This window comes from Amyelois transitella, chromosome 3, assembly GCF_032362555.1.
Source record: "Amyelois transitella isolate CPQ chromosome 3, ilAmyTran1.1, whole genome shotgun sequence".
Taxonomy (NCBI): domain Eukaryota; kingdom Metazoa; phylum Arthropoda; class Insecta; order Lepidoptera; family Pyralidae; genus Amyelois; species Amyelois transitella.
The window spans coordinates 8,332,911-8,354,975 of record NC_083506.1 but is presented as its reverse complement, the minus strand read 5'-3'; the positions used below and the strand labels follow the sequence as shown (position 1 = coordinate 8,354,975).

Sequence of the window (22,065 nt, the reverse complement as noted above, 5' to 3'; positions counted from 1 at the left end):
GCGACGCTGATTTTTATTACAAGTTACAATATCAAAATAATGTAATCTTGATTCTCTCTAGCATTTGTTTCTAATTTATTTATTCCCATGTAAGTTCTAGGTTATTTTATCGTTATTAATAAATATTAAAATATGTTTCTATGCGTCTCAATTATGGAATAATAATAAAAACAAAATCAGGTTTTCACACGCGGCACTTTAATTGGTATACAACTTCATTACCACTATATCCTTACTTACGACTCTTTACAAAATTACAACAGACATATGGACTAAATAAGGCAGTACAGGAGTGCTTTCCACACAAATAAAATAATTTACAAAACAGTCGAACATATACATCACGCTCACAAGACACTAAATAAATAACTCGCACGCGGCCGGGCTTCGTTCGCGACCGCGACAGCGGCACCCGCGCCGTCCGGCCGGGGCCGAAGAACGCACGCTCTTTGGATCCGAGAAGAGTTTATTAGAACGTCCACGCGTCACACTTGCACACTTTGATCTAATTCGTGTGCTTCACGTAATCCGTCTCATAATAGGCGGTGGCCCCGTGGGCACCCTTCCTATCGAGCGCTCGGACGCGCACGAAAAGAAACGCGGCCACCAGCGATGCCACCACTAACACTAACAATAACATAACCAGCCCCGCCACGAACGACGGCACTGACATGCATATCGTCTCCGGGTCCGTTGCTGGAGACTGAATCACTACAGTTTCGTTCGCCACTGCATTATTCAGTGCGAAGTTCACGTCACCCGGCGCTACTACTTGAATGGTGCGACTAGTGTTCACATCTGTCATCTCTTGAGCATCACGCTTGTAGATGCGAGTTGGTGTTGAAGTTTCTCTTCGCCGCCTCACGCCTACTAGCCTTTCTGGTAAGTCCTCTACCGATCGGGGTCTACCTCCGAGTGTCGCAAGGTTACCGTGCGCGTCATCTTTCCTCTTCACAGTGTTGTATACTCCACGACGCCCTGGTGGTGGCGGTGGTGGTAGATTAACCTCGTCATCATCGCGTGTGGGGGCAGGCGATGATGGGCTGGGTGCGTTTGGTGTTGAAGAAACTTGGGCCTGTGGTGGTGGTACAGCATCGTCCCTCTTTTCTGAAAACGACCCTGTGGAATCAGCTGGATGACGTGGGTCGGGGAACGCCGGTGGGACACCATACTCCGCATGAGGAGAGGGTGGCGGAGGTCCATATTCAGCATGTGGTGAGTTGGGTACACCATATTCTGCAGCACCAAGCGAATTGCCTCCTAATAATGGGACACCGTAATCAGTGCCCAGTCCACATTTTGGCTCTGGACAATTGTATCTGCATACTTGAATTACGCACTGGAAGTGAACATTCATGGAGTCTGGGAACTTAAATGCTTGGAAGTAGGCGAAAGACACTACGGAAGCGGACGGTCCAAAGTTCTTTATTTTCTGGAATTTGCTCATTATCTTTGGTCTTACTACACATCCATATTGATCAACAAGCTGAATTGGTGCGCGTTTACCATCGTGTGCCACGCAGTTTCTAACAAGCATGTCAAATTTATTTTCATCGTCTTTGATTGCAAGCACCATTGTCATTGTTTGTCCTATTTTTACAATACCGGACACTTCTGATGCCCATGGTCCCTTGCCGACCTGAATTTGCATCCAGCATTGCAAGTTGTCGCCGAGAAAGTTGGCCGTTACTGCATGCAGCATATCTACTTGGAAAGGCCTAAATGTGACTGCTTTTTCGTAGAAATCATACCAAGTGCATCGTAGTTTTCGTGCTTGATCCCATACTTCTTGTACATATGGGTCGTATTGTACGATGATTGTATTTTCGACATAAGAACCACTTGGTGTAGGACTCCCATAACTTGCTACATTGTGGTTTGCAGAACTGGACATACCGCAGCTGTTGAGAAAAATTTCGAAGGTTGCACTGAGATGACCGGTTCCTGGCTTGAGATGCATACAATGTGGGTCACTGTAGAATCCTTTAGAAAAGATCATTCCGTAGAATGGACGATCAAATTCAATATTAACCCTCATGTGCGTTTTTTCACATTGTACTTGTAGATGTTTTATTTTAGGGCTGTCAGGTGTCGCGAGTGGCCAGGGGTCATCTGAATGTGTAGGTGCCAATGGTGGGCCATAGCCGGCTCCTGCGCGATGTTCTAATGGTAACGACGCCGAATCGACTGGAGGCTCGCATGTTGCTTCCTGAAATAAGAAAATATGGAATCAGTAAATGTAGCATCTATTAAATAGGAACATTACAAGGTCATCGGTTTTTACAGGGAAACCTTTGTTCATTGTGCATGTTGTGAATATAACTTTAGATAATAATTGTGTGTTGGATCGTGTGCAAAGAAGTACATTCCACCACCGTCTCACTCTAGTTGGCGCCACGCGACGCGTGCTGCGGCCATCTCGCTGCTCGCCCCTTCTCGCGGGCGGCCGCGGCGTTCTTTCCGACTTTCTATACTGATGTATAGCTCGCGCAAGCAATTATAATATTAATCAGCGCAATCATACTGCCTAGATGAGTTCCAAAGATGCTTTCACGATAACCAGCTCTATACTACGCTACGTTATCACATTACTTTAAATCGTTTATTATGTAGCTAATTGAGTGTAGGTTATTGCGTCAATTAGCTCAAAATGATACTTATTTTGTAAGCTTATATTTTAATGGAACTCTTATTTGCCGCTATTATTAGCTAATGTTGTAAGTTTATTCAGTTTCAATCTGGACCTATAAAAGCCATGGTGGTAATGGAGTTATATTTTATAACAGATACGAGTGCATGTCGGTACTTATAGAACTTCTAAAAAATTATAAATTACTGGATCCAGATCCGAACTTTATGGAGTGAGAGCGACAAACAAGTCCCCCTATGAAGGCGACATATATGTGCAAGAATAGGCAAGTGAGATGTTTGCAGACTTGTTCGCATAGACGAGTAATAGGTTCAAGGTGGGGAAACCATGGAATATTGGTCTCTATGTATACTGGGATATGAGACTATACGAATCGAAGTGTAAGGTTGCGAGTGGCACTCCTGTTTTCTAAACCGGTTAGAAATTACCCACTGATCGAGATTGTCAGTTACGGAAGAAAACACTGGACCTATAAACATAGCAGCTTGACAACTGGAGCTTTCTTTGACATCTCGGGTGCTGGGGCATTGTAGGGCCTTTAAATCGCAGCTTTTACTTTGAAGTTGACCGTATAAGATGATTTAACTATCAGTAGGTAACTTATGCTTAAAATTTCAAATACTTATACTTATTTGAGTTTAAATTGAAATTGGATTAAACCTGCTATGTTCCTTATAAATATAGGTTTGTCTAAGAGGGATAATATGAAAAAAAAACAAAATCGTTTACGTTTATAAGAATGAAAAGCAAGGAGTATATTATAGATGTCTTACAACTTGCGGCAATAGCAGGTGAGCGACCGTCGCATGCGCAGGTGAAAGCACCCAAATCCGCTTCCCGCGTACTTGCAGCAGGTTCATATCCTGCCTATTGTTATTTTTAGCAGCACGACGATAGTTAAACAAAATGAAGTATTTCTATTTTTAGACTTCTTCTTTTTAAGATAAATTGCGTTCGAAATATTATAAGTTGTTTCTGCTCGCTTTTTTTATTTTATCGTGTAAGTTTTTTCATTCTTTTGATACTTTAAAATAAGTTATAAAAATGTATCACTTTTATTTCAAGGGTACTAATATCGTATATGTAAACCTAGATATGACCAAACGTCTTTACAAATTGGTACAACTCAGATGAAAGTTGTTTATATGAACGCGAAATGAGTAGAACCGGATTTTTGTTTTCTTTCTAAAATATTTGCGAATACCAACAAGGTCGATGTTATTTATGTTTTCTGGTCATTCCTTACCTAAGTGGGTTTTAAGTGAATTCCATTTCTATTTCATTGATCTAGAAATTTCCCTTAATTTTCTTTGTTAGAAAATTTGCAGCCAGTACATCAATCTTCATTGTAATTCGCCTTCAATAAAAAAGGATTCAGATTTTGGCCACTCATGTGATCATAACCGACGCTGACAGATTTTCCGTAAATTTGTAATGAAACAATAATATCGTACATCACGTGCCCATCCCTTATGGGTAGACATAGCCATTAGTCTCGTGACGATTGAAAGGCAACGTTCAGATGGGCGATAACATCATTCTTTAAAAATACTGTCACTGATGTGTACATCACTCCAGCCATAAAACAATTCGCGGACATATTCTTAAAACTTCTTATTTGTTAATCTGAACTCGCATCTAAATTAGCCGCAAAGAAAGTGAGGTCGCACACTCGACCTAACTCGTTTCATATTGTCTGCAGTCCCATTCCGATATACCAGGACGTGAGAATTGTGTTTGAGGTGCGTGGCCTATAAGATCTTCGTGATTGACTCAACAACTTGCGAACACGCCCCACGTAGTGACTTAAACTAAGTTGTACTTTTATCTCTTAAGTTTGCTAACTCTAACAAAAGCGAAGCTTGCGGAGTATGTATATACTTATCTATATGTATTATTATTGTTAAGCTAGGTACCGATTTGGCTAAGACAGGGAAATGTTAACACGCGAGCAAAATTTTGCCTATTTTCAGAGATATACATGTCAACCTTTATAAATAAATCACTTCTATCCCATTACTCCCATAAAACCTTCATTAAAGACGTCCTCCAAAGGCGCTTTACCCAATGAATAGTAGCCTACACACGAGGGTGAATCCAAAAGTTTGTGGCCTAACCAAGAAAACAATTTTTTTTAAAGAGATTTTTTTTTATTTTTCGACATAATCACCGTTTAGTTCAATGCACTTTCTCTATTCCTCCTTCGAAAAAAAATGATTCCTTAAGCTCGTCTAAATACTCGTCCACCGAAGCTATCACCTCTAAAATTTTGATCCTCCCAAGTGTTTCTGTTTCTCTCGTAAAATTATTGCACCAAAATGTATGTTACGTTGTGAATCATGTCACCGGGGGGCTTTTTCTCACGGATGAGAACTGTTGCTAAGAAAAATAAGAATCGTGAATGTATAATAAGGAGTGGATCATATCTGTTGTTTGTTATTTTGCCAGAAGACTTTTACTGCAAACATGTCCCCGCTTTCGATCAGCATTACTTTCAAATTACCACTTTCATTTCAAAAGCAAATAACATGAGCCGTTAAAGTTTATGGTATTGTTATTTTAATATAGAAAACGTTTAATTAATAAACTCGCTTATTTATATTGTTATTAGCATTAGCTAATTGGAGAACGAGGTATACGGGGACGACTTCGTTAACGATTTGAACATTACAATATTTACTGCAATACCTCTTTCTCCAAATGAAGAAAAATAGTCTTCTCTCACATTTTCGTTCATGAATCGAGTCTTCTGATAACAAAGTAATGCCCTAAACGACTCTTAGTTTGCAATAATGTTATCGTAAGACGTAAACTTGACCCGCGCTCGTGAAGGGCAGACGCGGCGTGACCACTTTCCCCGCACGTATAGTTGTAGTGTGTCGTCTTTTTGTCATGACTGTATTTTCATCCGACCTTAAAAAAAGAAGTTCTCAGTTCTCACTTCTATACGAAGATTTTACAAATCACTGCTTTTTTGTATATATTACTTTTAAAATTCAAGTTACTACATCTCTTTCTAAATGTGTTTTTTTCGCTTTAACTTCATTCGGATAGTTTAATTTAAAATTATATGTGTTCTTTAAGGCGATGGACGAAATTTCACTTCCTTTACTAAGCCATCCCGCTGAACGTATGATTTATGGCTTTTGACTCAGCCAACCCTTATAGTAAGAGATAAAGACGAGATACGTATGAAGGTTATGAGATACACGTTTGTGCTATAGGTATCATTGTACTGACAAGAATATTGTATTTAAGTTGAAAAAGAAATCAAACTCAACAAAAGCACCTGTACTAGATCTATCATGAAATTATCGTTTAACAAACAGGTGACGATTGGTAAAAATTTTGGCGAACAATCGAAAGTGATAATTTGCACTTTCAGTGTTACGTAGTTCTGTCAATAACAGTGCTTTCTAACATGATTTGGCGGTTATGTTTATTCTGAGAAATAAATAAGTTACTCTATCTGACTTATTTCTATATTATTTATTTTATTAATAAGCGCTTACTTTTAAATGTAATATTTGATATAATTAAGCAAATTTAAAAAGACGCGTTGATGTCTTTTACTAGAATTGTTTACACACAAATTACATACATACATCCATATAGTCAGGTCTATATCCCATGCGGGATAGAAAAAGCCAACAGTCTTGAAAAGACTGAAAAGCTACGTTCAGCTGTATGGCTTTATGATGGAATTGGGATGCAAATAGTGACAGATTGCTAGCCCATCGCCTACAAGAGGAATCCCAAGTTCATAAGCTTAGTCGCCTTTAAGGCGTTCAAATTTGTCTGTGTAAACAGGTCGAGGAAATTGAAGATAATTAAAAGGCTTTAATAGCCTAATCATCCGATTTTTAATCACGACAGATCGCAACGTAATCGCTGTAACTACTATCAACAATGATATGCCAATTCAATAGAAATGGAATCGTTTTCACGAACTGAGATGAAATCGAATTTACGAATGTTACGTCATTTTAACAAAAACGCGAAACCTCATTCAGTGAAAGTGCTTTTAAGGGTATTTTGGCGGTCAATGAACCTACGATGACGCGTCGTAGGCCTCGTAGCTTGTAGCCGGCCGTCATAGAGCTTCGTAGCTCACATTATGCAAATTACCCTATTTTCGTAGCAACTCAGTTTGAAGCAGAATAATACTGAGATGAAAGTTTTTTTTAATTACACGTACCGAAACTGCGGATTTAGATTGCGTACTTAATATGCATTCCGACGTTACAACTCTCTTTTATGTGGCCCGTCTTTTATGCAAAGATGTTGGAAAGCGAAGATTTGCTTTATTGTTCTCGTAGTTGTTCTCGTATTTTTTCCATCTTTTTATTTATATATATGATGACAGTTTTTTAATTATTTTTCAACCCATGGCTCAAAATATACCAGTTCTCAATTAAATATTAATAAAAATGGTCGCTGCTCTTACCGCACCCACCCTTTAGATGCTCTCAGACACAACGGCGCGGCAATTAATTCGCAATCATTGAGTTAGCGTTGATTTCTCTTGCAGACATTCAATATACGTATATCAGTATAAGTATGCAGTTAGCTCCGATGGTCTGTTTTGTGGATGTGCTAACGGAATCATTAGCCTAGTTGCCGAGAACGCGAACGGAAAAAGCTGTATAATGTAAGAATACAGCAGCAATGTTGCACGCAGCCGCAAATAAGGATGTTATAGATGTGTCGTGTTATCACTGCATTTGTAACAAATACGGTAATAATAATATTAACCCGTTTTGGAATACGCTGGTGGATGGTCTATTATTTCAGAGTACTGCATAATTTCAGTATAACATAATTTTATCGACCCAATGTATAGCCACTTGGATTAAATACATTGATTTGATTCCAAGGATTCGATTGGAACCATGCACTGTATACAAAGTAAATAGGTACATGATTGAATCACAAGAAGTTAACTTTGACAACTTAAATTTCAATTGACTTCACTATTCTATGTTCTTTTCAGTAATTCACAGGATTTAAAGTACTTGTTTTACGATTTTTCTAGTATCCCGTCCGTACTCTAATTACTTTATAACAGCGCCACATTACGCGCGTGCGCATGTGCCAACTGCGGTACAGATGAGCACCGCCACATTAACGCCACACCGACATGATTAATGATATATCGTCCAATTTATCGTTTTGTTTATTAATACATCTCATAGGACTTTAAATTTTATTTTTTTCATATCGATCCTCTAATTATGAATGTAGATGAAACTAAAGAAGTATGAAGGGATCGTGGCAAGTGGAAAGATGTAGTCTCTACCTACGCGTCCGGGAAAGAGGCGTGATTTTATGTATGTATAAGCCCTCTTATAAAAAAATCAATATGAAAAACTGTTTGTGGCTGTTTTATCTTAAATTATCGAGTTGTCGGCATAAGGTGATCCGATATTTGAAAAAACTGTATTTATATAATATTGTGTCTACAAAATACTTCAAAATTATTAGGAAAACTTTAATTTTGTATAATTCGAATATATAGTATAATAAGCTTTATAATAATAATATATAATAGCCTCATTCCCAAATCGGTTATATATTGTTTTTAAGTGCATGTTTGATAGAAAAGAACACAAGAGTGTATAACCATTATTCGCTTAAAAATAACTGATCTTGACCATTCCGCTTATCACATAGTTATATGTCGACAACTACTTCTACTTTACGTTACTGGCGTTGTCGCCAAATGAGCGGCCACTAGTCAGTTAGGTGGTCAGTTAGATCTGGCAGAGCTGAAACGGTATCCTCACTACGGAGTATCGATCATAAAACAATGAGAATACAGAAAACAAATAAGATATAAGCGTTTATTTTAGTGGCAATGCTTTTATATTTAAAGGAACTGTTACAATTTTTTTTCTCAAATGTTATATATACATTAGCATTCGGTTTACAAATAATCTTATATTTGATTTGATATAGGTACCTACCTATTTACGATTTGACAGTTTTATGTGTCTTAATTGATTATACTATAAGTGATATAGGAGTGTTGTGCCCAATTTACTTACTACGTTTTATTTCTATATTTCAGTAATTTGTATTCTGATATGAGCGGTAACTGCACACACATTAAATTAAATTTAAATAGCTCTACTATTTTAGTTTCCACATAAAGTTGTCACTATTTAATATTATTTTAAAATATCATCTCATGAAGTGTAACGGAAAGCAAAAGGTTCGAGTAATAGATATTAAGAGTGTCAGAGAAAGTACTAATTAATCTAAATATAAATTTAACCTAGTAAATATTATGGTTATCTGCGTCACCTGCATATAGAAATGGTAAGCTGGTGTTAATTTTGTCTTATACTTATTGATCACAATAAATGTATTTTTAGTTATTATATTTTTGTTTGATATATATCTGCAGAATTAAAAAAAAGCATTTTAACTGTGACTTTCTATGTATTCAGTTTAATTAAAATAAATAAAGCTTCACGAACCTGTAACAGGAGCGTCGCTATCGCCAGCAGTAATCTGGTCCTCTTCATAGTCACAGTCCAACGGTCACGGCCTGCAACAACAACTTCAAGTGAGCACTTCCAGCACTAAGCGCCTTGCGCAGGCGGCGCTAGCATCGGCGCTGAGCACGCGCAGACAACAACAGATCGACAACCATTGCAGCGACTGTCCGCGCCGCACTACCACGGACGTGTTGCCGACACGGTGTCCGCAACTTCCCCACCACTGGGGCTGACCCACTGACCGAGTGCATACGCCGCCGGAACTGCACCGGCGGCATCTTTCACTGCGCACGCGCCGCTCCCGTTGCGTCGAGAGGAAACCGCCGTGGCCTTCACCTTATTAAAGGCAAGGTCGCGTTGTGATCGAGAATATTGGTCGTACTGTTTATAATTTACCATCAAAGTATAATTTGGCAAGATGGTCTTAATTAAATTTAAAATCGGATAATTGTACTAATTACTAGTAACCTGTCACTATATCTGAACCCTTCTCATTATTAAAAAATAACTTAAATTAGTTATGTCTTTACCAAATCTGATAAAAATATATGCAAAGGAAATGAAATTCATGTATATGTTATTTATTGATAAGCTTTTGCCCAAGTTTTTCCACTTATACCGAGTTCCGAGTTACTTCTTCTTTCATTCTGTTTTTTCGGCTTTCAATAAAACCATCAGTGGTTTAGACTGCTTTAAATGCTATTTTCATTCAGCGTTAAAGCATTTTTGAATGTCGTTTCTTAATCTATCGCATCCAAATGTAAAGAAAATAGAAGGACTTTGAAATACAATTACTACAATTATCTTAACATTGAACAAGTGAGTATGGACAGATGGACGTAAGATACAAGACAGCCGTATACGGCGGTGGGTGCGCTGGCGATTTCACCCCAGACACTCGATCGCTGGTTAGAAAGCACAGAAAGTCGCCGATCGATGCAAGAATATACATGACTGTGAATATCGACAGCTGCAATGTTATATTTATGTTAATACACAGAGGTAACAAATTAATTTAAATCTACAATATTTATGCGCAACGTAAATGGGTCTAAGCATTATCGGGTCTATGTGTAATTGTAACCATGGGACTAGGCAATTTATTCAGGAGATTACTTCATACGAGTCTGTCATTGCAATTATGCAACTAATTCATCCGTTTTACGGACACTCAATAAATATAATATGATCTCATGTTCTGTTGACATATAGTTACAGAGCAAGGCGGAATAATACTGGTGACTTACATTTTGTGTAATTAATAATTATAATATTACAGTTATCCAATAAGAAAAATCATCAAACATCCCCTTTTACACCAACACCACACCAAACATGTACACTCACGCATATGCGTACTTATCACAAACATACACAAATTTACACTAAGCGTTCTTTTTGTACCTTTACTTGTTTATTTTTCTAAGCAGTTCAAAGTTAAATCTATGAAACAAAAATCTCTTATTGGCATTAAGTAAATATATATTCGATTGTAATGTTTTATGTGCTGTTAATTCATTAATAAATAAAAAAAATATAAATAAAACGCTATCGTTCTAAACGTAATTGAAACCAAATTATCTTTTTTTACTTTCAAAAATAAAACTAAACATGTCGAGACTCCTGATAATAATCAGATCAAAATTAAATGAACATTACAATTACAACTAAATCTAGGTAGTCGCGAAATTACAAATCGTTAGTGGAGCCCCGAAACGTTCATAATGATCGCCCGAGAACGGAGATTGATATTTTTTCTTTGCGGCTGCACCCACCTGCTCACAACTAGGCTAGCGCTAGTTACTTGTAAGAAAGCGGGCCCTCGGGCATTTTCTATTTTCTGTAATCTGCGGCGATATTATAATAATAGACTGTAGTGGGTGCTGCGCCCAATTAAGCGCTTTAGACCAGAAATACGACAAATGCTCGACACCTGACGCCCAATCGAACTGGAAATAAAGTCTATTACGGTATGGCACCTGAGCCCTTCCAGCTTTTAATACCATATATCACTTTCATTCCCCTATCAATCTGCAAAAACCGCTACTATCCTATTAATATGTATGCTCGACCGCAATCATAACTGAAGAAACGTTTGGTTAATTGATTCTAACTGTATATTTCTCTGAGAAATGTGTAAATCGTATTCACCGCTCTGTTTAAGAGCGAATTTTTATTTGTTGCAAATATTGAAATAACACGTCAGTTTTTAGTGATTTAATAATTAACAAAGAATTTAGAAATCTTAACGTCGCGCAGTAATTGTAAATAAGAAGAGAGAATATAAGTCCAATACTACCGCTAGATATTATCTGAAATATCTACAAACTGTTATTTATATATCTGTCTACAGGGCTACTTCGACTTGAAGCTTTTTTAATTGCTCTGTCAAAGTAGTCATCGTTCGTCAAAAATGAACACAGCCAATATTATCCAATTTATCGTTTATTGATCAACTCTCAGTGAAAGCAGCTTTTAATACTTATCTGTTATGATAGTATTACATAGCTATAACTACTACTACTACTACTACTCATCAACATTATTATAGTACGTAAACTATATTTTGTGATTATCATGATAACAGACTTTCTGTATTGAATTTTTTGATGAAATCAGCAGTAGCTTATGTGTTCACGTCATAATTTAAAAATAAAGCATATAACAAAAAGGTAACAGTAAAAATATGAAATTTAAGTCTAGCATACAATAATTCAAGCATGTCGTCATACCTGCAATTATGCACTTTGTATTGTCTACATAATATGTAGTTTTAAGAATGATCCAAGTTCTGTTGTTATGTTGACATTGAGCATGAACATAGAATAATTATTCCGATTTCTATAAATAAGATAATATTGAATTAACCGAAAATAATTCAATTATCATCGTCGATATACATGAACTAGTTGTAATATTTCATAGATTAACCCGCATGCGAAGTGAATACGGGTATTTATACATTGTGATGATTTAACTTTTTGAATTTAAATACTAATATGCGTTGTAAAGATATTACTTGTTCTGCACTTGTAAAAAGATATTATAGGTGTGTTCCCAATCAATATATAAAAACTCTTCTCTATCTGAGTGACTGATAGACAAAGTACAGCCAAAGAGTAAGTATATCATAAGGCACCATAAAGGAGGATATCCCAAAATTCTTTCCGTTTTTTTTTCATTATATGTTGTGAATTATTACAATTATTATATTATAGAATTGATTACATACTATTTCGATTTGTTTTGTTTTTTTACAGTAAACTTGAGTTGTATTGTAAAATTGTGTTGCAGACTGTCCATTTCTATGTTTATGTTGTTATCCATTGTCGTGAAAACTATACTCAGAAGTCAGAACAAAGTGTTATTCTCCGCTATGCTAAATACATAAAAAGTCATGTAAGATTTCACACGAGATGATCGACAAAAACGGACGTGACTTTGAACAATTCAGAACTTTCGCTTTAATATATTAACCACTGAGAAGGCATTATTCTTATTAGCTTTAGGAAATTATTTAAATATCGCATCAAAATTCCATAGATTAAATTTTTTTTTTATGACGTTCGATCAAAGTTTTGTAATCGGTGTACACACCTGTCGCTTGGTGTTCCGGATTTGGCGGGAAATCACCTCGTCACTTTAGTTAATTACAATTGCCGCGCAATCATCATATCTCTCACTGAGCTATTGTTGAATCGACCATAATGGAAGATTAAGCAGACCAATTTAATTAAACTAAGACAATCGAAAGTTATTTTATAAGGATATTTTTATATAAGTTTTTAAATTATTTTGTACTTCGTCACGAGTAATAATAGTATTTATTTAAATAATACTCTGTAGTTTATATTTTGTAAAATTTTCGAGACTGAGGTTAGAATATACTTATTTATTCACAACTGAAGTCCGCAACACTAATAAAATAACATGTTTAATAGAATAGTAATAAATAGTAATAACAGACGCATTAAAGATGAAATGAAGATGTTCAAAATTATTCGAAAGTGAAAATCATATTCTATTTTAAGAAAATTCCAAGACGTTGCGACGAGTTTTTTTCATCTCTGATTTATCGGTGCCTGAGCAAAAAAATTTACTTTTAATTATCTGGTAACGACCTGAAAGTTTTATTTAATTAGTAGCTGGGAGCAGTAAACATCGACTAATAAGCATTTTTCTTTTGGCTCAAGACATTAGAAAGTGAACGTCACGGTACACGCAATATTAACAACACCCTTATTTTGTTACGATTTATATTAATATATGTATGAATACACTGCAAATCCCAAAAAAAATTCTCTTATCACCCAACAGAAAAACGTAAAATTATTGAGCTCTATTGAAGCGTATCCAAGAATGGGTATGATTGTTAACGTCGTCTCAAGCGCAACAGTAGCTCTGAATTCATAAGAGACAATGTAATAGAAACATGTGCGATGTTTTGTCAGCTTTCGAATTTGAAGAAAAACGATGGATCACAGTTTTATGACGAAGCCTTTAATGTGAATTTCACTTAATAGATCATTGAACGATGAACTTCGTTGATTACCATTGTAATGTTTCTCGCAAGAATGAAGAGCGAACATATTATTCGTACTTCACACCTCACCCTATCGTTAGCGCTAAGAGATTATAAGTATGTCGTATTTAATATTGGAATTATAGGTAAACAAATCAATATTGGAATTTATAGATTTTCCTAGACATGGATTTCAAGACTAAAGCAGACATAAAAAATATATATAGAAAAAAGGAGAATATAAACATACCCTGTTCGTTCCGAATTAAAAAGTACAGCGTAAAAAAAACCTATCATATTTTAATTTTGTATTAAACGAGCAAATGAAGGGCTACGAGGCTACGAGATATTTCAAGTTAGCTACGAAGAGCTACGACGCTACGAATTATCAAAAATTTTCGACTTTATTTTTTTTTTTGTTGCTTTTGTTGTATTCGTTTGTATTCTTTAAAATACTTTGTACAAAAAACCAAACACAATCGATTACAGGCAAACGTGTGACCGAATAATCTACTATCGCGAAACGTTACCTCAATATTTATATTGACGTTCTAAATTTTTTGCTTAGTTTATTTTCCCATCACGTCTGGACGTATAATCTTGGGTCTTAAATAAAAAACGACACGATTTTAAAGCATAAGTAGTTATCTGGTTTAAATAAAAAAAGGCAAATACAATATAGTTGCAGATAAAACATTAATATACTCAACGTGAATCCCATCATGTTAAGTTTATAAACGAAAGTAAAATTTTACAGTAGTTTTTCCTAAATTTAATTGATTCTGTGAAGTGTGTGGGTGAATTCAAGTACTCTTTCATTATAGTGACGTATCGATTAGGTGATCCAATGAAGAACGACACAAGCTCAATTCTCAAGGTTACGCCACAACACTTTCTCCGCGTCCGCAGTTCGTTGCTCTCCAAATTCTGCATCTCGTATCAATGGCCAACCGCCCAAGTTCGCACCTTGAAATGCTTCGAACTACAACTACCAAAGCGAACCTAAACGTAACCACAATAAAACGCATTTTCCAGCATACATCGTGGAAGGTGCTATCCGATGGACGTTTACGTTCAATGCCCGTGTTAATGGTACCGAGAAACGTAACGTGGCCCACTTTCTCTTTTAAGTGCACGTGGTCTCTCTCTGGCGTACTACAGTTTGTAAGTCCAATGAGAGAGACGACTGTATTTAAAATGTTTCGTGTGGAGAAGCTGAGCAGATCGCTTTCTTCGCGGTACTTAGCATTGGAAGTGCACAAAATCCGGTAACTTTCGTTAGCTGAGTGCGCCGGTTTATCTTTGTCTTGCAAGTGACACGCCCGCGCATTCGCGGAACATTTAACTGATTTTCAATCAGTTGCGTTATGTAACGATTAACTTTTTTTTAATAAGATAACAACAAACGTTGCGATTACCTTAATAAAAAAGCTGAAATATTTAAAAATACGTTACAATTAATCGTCGATTTATTTTGTGGTTTCGTTTACCTAAATTATTGTTTTGTGTCGAAGACTTGCGAGTCCACCCGCGTAATGTGAAAAATCCCGTTGATTTCTGTTCCTGCGGGAACTTCGGTAAATCCTCTCTAGGAATGGCTAACCCCTAGATTACATATAGAACCTACATGCCAAATTTCAAATCTCTAGACCCAGTGGTTAGAACTGCGCGTTGATATGTGAGATAGTCTTCTTTTAAATACCTATTAAGACCATCAGGTAGAAAGCAATATATGTACCATTAATATTTAAAATAAATAGAAATACTTTTATGATTTACGAACTACCAAATTATTAGAACGACGAAATCCAATTTTTTAGGACAAAATAGACTGACTAACTAACATATATGCCACTATATTCAACGAAGTGAAATCGTCTCGTTTACCACATGTCAAGATATTAATCAGTTCACATATTATCTTTGCGACTATATATCTTGTGAAACAAGTCAATATACATAGTACTTTCCAACACCAAAGACTTGTTTACTATGGCAAGATGTTGGAACTACTTTTCCCCTAATGGTTTAGATCGAATTGGCTACTGTATGTTTCAAACAACCTGTCACAATCTTTGCATTGACTAAAACCGGTCAATTCAGTCTATTTGAAACACCTTATTAAGGTTTCCATACTGTATAGTATAGGTAGTCGCACTAATAAGCGTCCACGTGTGTTTCAATTAAAGGATTCAAGTACTATTTCTATCGCTTTCATATTTGTTTTTGTGTTTGCTTTTCTTTCCTTCTAATATCCTACTTTTTTTAAATGAGAAATCAATAAGATTTAATTTTATTATTTAATTTATTTATTATTATAAATATTAACAAATATCTATAAAATTATCTTAGTACTTAAGGCTAATTTGGCCTAATGGATGACCAAATAAATAGGACGACGCGTCCTAAGTTACGTTTTAAGCATTTAAAAAAAACAATGAGCACTATGGTCTACCACAAATAAACAGATTCAACGACGTGAAAAAACAAATCGTTCAAGCGACCATGACAAACTGACAAGCGGATATTTTTCTGACAGTACTTTGTAATCTGATAACCCAGGCAAATTACGCGATCCAATAACCAGGTACTAAGAAACAAATGCTAGCCACAATAGGGACGAGACGTGCTGCGGTGCCACGGTTGATCGAAACAAACGGACGCCGACATAAGTAAACTAGATTATAGATTCCATCGGTCGTTTCAAAAGGAAATATATTCATAACTACTCTTTGGAATCTAAGACATGTAGTTGCACAATTAATTGCATGTCCAAGTTTGTATAGTGTCACCTACGTCACTATTTCTTTACACTTCGACTTTCATAACAACCTACCCCAATATGTACATTAAATCCCGATAAAACACTAACGATTGCAATTTAGAAATCTGTTATAGCCGGAAATCTAACAAGTCGCCTTAAGAAAACATTAAAATTTACGTTCATTCACGTGACAGCCTGTGTGTTTATTAGACGACGGATTTCCGGTGTGTTTAGCCCTACATATTAACTTGAAGTCTGCTAGACTAGAGCATTTCCCTCAATTTACATATCAGGAGTCCAATGAAGGCACTAGGTGCGCACACACCAAGTTGTCGAGACTGGTACTTGGCATTAAATTAGCTTCAACGCAATTAGGCGCCAGTGTCAGCTATGCAAAGTCAGGAGTCTACTTCCTTATCTTGAAGAAATTGGCCTGGTTTTCTGGGAAAATAATCTTGCCTACTATTTAATGATAATTTCAGTAGGCCGTTGTATATTAATGTACTTCAAATAAATTAAACCAATAAATTGCTCATACCAATAACCTACTACCACATCTTTTTAAACGCTATTAAAACATAAATTCACACAATATATTTGGACCATCTTCATGATCATTTAAATCAAGTGACTGATAACTTGAACGTGGCCTATGTTTATAACAGCTTGTTAGTTAAGTATCATAGTCCTCCCGTCGTTTAGGGATAATGACGTAACTATTTGTACGTAATTTATTGCAGCTGAATTTGGTATTAGAAATTATATTGCGGTCATTTTAGATATGCACTACAATAATCCATATTTTGATCACGATCAGTATATCTTTATCATCGAATCTAGTCACCCCTATACAATCTAACTCTAAACTGACAGATAACACACCTGCGTTACGTGTTAGACCCTGTCTAAAAGGGCATGTCCAGCTCTCACACTACAAGACTGATAGGAAAGCGGTTTTCCACATGTTTCTTTCAGAACGAGCAGCCGAGGCGAATGTAGTAGGTGTTAGCTCTTCCCAATATCTCCATTCTGGTATAGCCGGAACTTCCGACCGGAGAAACGTGACTAGTATCGCAACTTAATTTCTCGATAGCCGATATTCGAACACGATGATATTTTTAGCACCTACGTATAGGTACTTGAAAATTTTAACAACATTTACTTTATGCTACAGAGTATGATAGAGGGTTATATTAACACAAAGTAGGTAGTGTTTCTGGTTATTGCCTGCCTAACTTTCTAGATCAAATTAATATATAAGGTTGGTAAACAAGTACTTCTCTTTACCATCTAGGAATCGCTCATGGAAATAAAATTATTAAGTGTTATTAGAATGAAATGAAATTTTCTATGTCAATGATATACCCACCAAGTATTATAAACTTTACTAGGAACAGCGCAATGAATTGCATAATAGGTGCATAATTTTTGAACAAATATCATATGAAAAAGAGTTCACTGTTCCCCTGTGTGAATAACAAAATGTTGTCATTATAATTATTATATCATGAGCACACGCATTGCATACGATTATAATGTATGTCACTGAGACAGTAAAACATGCGAGCGAGCCTGTGCGGGTCGTTGTAGTATCTCTATTAGTTTGTGGTTGTAGCTATCTATATGCTACTAAGTTTACCCGTCAGCTGGGTATACCACGTACAAACACAACTTAATAACAGTATGGAAATTGATAAGCAGCCTTCTTTTAACTAGATGCGATGAAATATTATTACCTTCATATATATTTAACCTGTTTTTGTATTCGTCACAATCTCATAGTAAAAAGTCAAAGTTATAAATTATATGAAAATTTTATATTTCATTCCCATAAGTTTATGTTTAAATTTATCTTGCCATCCCAACTTAAATCAGTCTTCTGCCATAAAACGAAATAAACGTGTCACATATAACACCAAACATAAAGCAACAGTAGTCCAAACCAAGTTATCGTTCCAATTTATCTTCATTTCGTAGTCTGTATACATCATGGGAGATTTATATGGTGGCCAGTGCGCGGTCACGGCAAGAGAAAGTCGGTTCACGGGCTCAAGGACGAGGCGCGGGCGTCGATCCCGATGTGCCTGCGCATTGCACTGTTGCATTACGTAACAAAGATAATTGATGGTTCCGCATCATACCTGCGATTGTGTTGAAACCACAAAATACCGCCTATTTAAGGACGATGACTCCGGTTTCGGAACATCATCGCTCGAGGTCAGTGCTTTCACTCGATCTTCAAGTAAAGTTCAATGGCAGGCCGGAGGCATTATAAAAGTATTATTACGTCTAAACTTGACAAGCTATTCTGATACGTAACGAGCTATCATATAAAACTACCGGCTTATAGAATAGAAAGTAATCAATAAATAATAGTTCGATTATAACTCAACTCATGTGATTTATTATTAGTTAATTATAGCTTTAAGACCAATACGTGATTGACTTTCAATTCATTTTCATCTCACTTAAACTTCATCTCAGCGATGCATTAATAGATATAGAAGTAAATAACATAGAGAAGTACTTGCGATAAAGCAGACATGAAAAAACAAAATTGTTTTTGAATCTAAATTTAAAAATCATAAAAATATATCATGTTATGCTAGAGTACGCCTGCAGTTCCACCCACGTTAAACTAAAAATCGCGTTAAATCCGTTCTGCCGGGAATTTTGGGAGTATATTATATAGCCTTATTCAAAGTTCCATCAAAAATATATGCCTGGAACAAACGAAATATTAACATTTTTTATACGTACTTTCACTATCACACGTCTCCACTCGCACGAAATATACTCAGTAAGTACGACATTGCATAATGTACTAGCGAGATAATTACAGTGGAGAAAGTCGATCCATTTTGGCGAGAAATGATCGAGCGACCGAGTGCTTCCGTGTCTTAACGACCCTGTTGCACAATACATAGAATTGAAATTTGAAATGTTACGCAATTATCTGAGGCAATATTGTAAGTAATTCATTAAGATTTATGTTAAAAAATTGTTTTTTGTCGACTTTTTCTTGCATTACAAGGGTTAGGCCTATATATTTATCATTCGATCTTATTAGATACCTTTTAGTTCTTAATTAATTTCAAAAAAATTGCCATTCCACGGGAACTTAACTGAATAAGGTCCAGAACTACACTAAGTATTATCTGTTTTACTCCAGATCTCCAGAAATACTTAGTTGATTATTAACTTTTGCTTCTTAGTTTTTTTTAGCAGGTGCAGAATCCAACAAACCAAAATACTAAATAATGTACTCAAGACACACATCAAATCTTTATCTCAATCGGAGTAAACGAAGTAAATTTTTATAAGACTTGAAGGCCAGATGTAGTGACAGGTTGCTAACACATCATCAATCGGTCAATTCATATATCACTAACTATAATCAGTTACCAAATTTAAGTTTATATAGCTAAATATCGCATTGGGCTAACCTGTTAATGATTGTGTAAGAATGATAAACAAATAAATTCATTTATTTGAAAAATTTTAGGTAGGTATATTGGTTACATGTAATTCTGCTTTACAAGCATTTTACTTGAATGTCTTTTACAATCCAAAACAATTATTCTCTAGAACTTAAGACCCTCATAACAAAGCTTACTCTTAATTTGATTTTGATAGGTACTTACAATGAATTATCTTGGTGACATATATTTATATGTGACTTGATTCTTGAAAACCTGAAACAATAAGAAAAGTTTTATTTTATTTTCTTTTTCTTAAAGAACACTATGCTTACGTTAGCAATGGACAATCGGACATCTATAATCTGTAAAAGGAATTTTTTATCCATGAGCACTTAAACTGTAGTTTAACAACAAATGATTACAAGGGTAATTACCCCGGATCTTTAAATCCGCCGAACCTTAAATAAGTTTAGATGTTACTGAATTTGTTTTATTTAAGTCGTTTAGTTTTATTTTGTTCGGGAGATTAGTAACATAATTTACAAAATTACCACTTTATAATAAAAAATAAGCAGATAAATCTTCATAAAACTATCACATAAATCGAATATTTTATATCAAAATTTGGCTAGTTTACATTTAAATAAGTAATTTCCAACTTTAAAACAAAACAAGTATTGAGGCATCAACGCCAATAAAAGCAAAAGTTCCGGCCTCATTCCAACATTCGGCGCCAAAGCGACACACTTCACCCAAATACCTACATTTAGAAGTCAAAAACAATACCACATCCATAGAAATCGGAATCATAAAAGAAAATAGAAATGCCATATCGTCTTCTTGTTCGTCTTCCTGTGTTAGTCCCAGTTGCACTTTCACCTCTCTGTAGAGGAGCTAGAGGTGCGTTTATGATCACGATCGTCTGACCCCCACTACCATTACAGGGAAACTGACCAATATTGAATCATAGTTATACATCTAATTGCCCGAATGTGCAATTATACAAGTTTTTTTCATGATATTTTCCCTTGACGCAAGAAATTTCATATAACATATAAGAATTTGTGAATTTTGCACCGAGCGCAGTTTTCGATGCACTATTGTAAAGCTATCATACAAAATTCTTTATGACTGAATGACAATAGGCATTTATCACTTTTATAGTCTTATATTTTTCCAAATTCTATGACTGCATCTCATCTCATTGTCACCCACCGCTAGTTTCTGCATAACAAACCGCTAATAGTTCGTGACATCTGCCTCTTAATAATAGAAAATATTTTTTACATATTTCTGACATACGCCCATTGATCAGCCGCCAGCTGACATACAAACATACTTAGCCCTCGGATGTAATATATCGTCTTCACTCTATGAGATATTAATAAATTTAATTCAAATTATAAAGTTGCTATCAGTAGTAGTAAATTGTTATTTTATTGGCTATTAGTAAAGCCATATGGCCCGGGGTATATTAAGTGCTAGTTAAGTTGCTGCCATTGTACAAAGGACGACTTCACCCTATCAAGGTGCGCATGAAATAAAATAGCTTCATTGTCTCATTGTGATGTAAGTAATGTCACAAACAGTACAATTCTGTTATCCAATTGCCGCTTATCGTGCGCGGATTACCTGCGCCCGCGCATTGTAGCAGTGAAACCGTCCTTGCCAGACAATACGAGGAGAACAATGTGCCATTTTCGCGCCAACTTATCTTTCCGCGTTGGGACTTGCGCGGAAACTGAAAGTGAAAGTTTTACGGATGGAGTCGTTTACCCTATCTTATCTTACAGTAGCTATTTACATATTTCTAAACTACGGGAATTGTTCATTCTTTCTTTGTGTTTTGAAGTTAAAAATTTAGACTCAGTAATTAGGATTTTACTGCTGTTGCATGTGATAAAGGTATATCGCAATACGCATCAGATTAATTATTTTGCGACAAACGATATCAAAGCTTTTTTAAAAGTGCAAATTATGTGAAAAACAATTTCATAACAAACATTAATGATATTAAATGTGTATTGATAAAATGCTATAAAATAGAGATTGATGTGATGATTGCTATCTGAAGCGGAAAATCTGTGAGGATGGCCTGGCGTGCTCGCACTCGTAAATACGAGATGAAAGTGGTGAAATCTTTGGACGGCGCCCGCGAGAAATCTCCGAGGCAATAAATAATGCACTAGTTCGCCTGCAGGCCC

General features: G+C 35.8%; 1 protein-coding gene across 1 annotated transcript; it reads right to left on the bottom strand.

Annotated features, from left to right (window-relative positions):
• Positions 1-266: 266 nt before the first annotated feature.
• On the bottom strand, positions 267-20,119 carry LOC106137813 (cuticlin-4). The gene is made up of 3 exons (XM_013338727.2): positions 20,084-20,119; positions 9,133-9,203; positions 267-2,209 (listed from the first exon to the last, which is right to left on the bottom strand). Exons 2-3 carry the CDS (start codon positions 9,178-9,180, stop codon positions 506-508), a joined length of 1,752 nt encoding a protein of 583 aa, XP_013194181.2. The 5' UTR covers positions 9,181-9,203; positions 20,084-20,119; the 3' UTR covers positions 267-505.
• Positions 20,120-22,065: the final 1,946 nt, after the last annotated feature.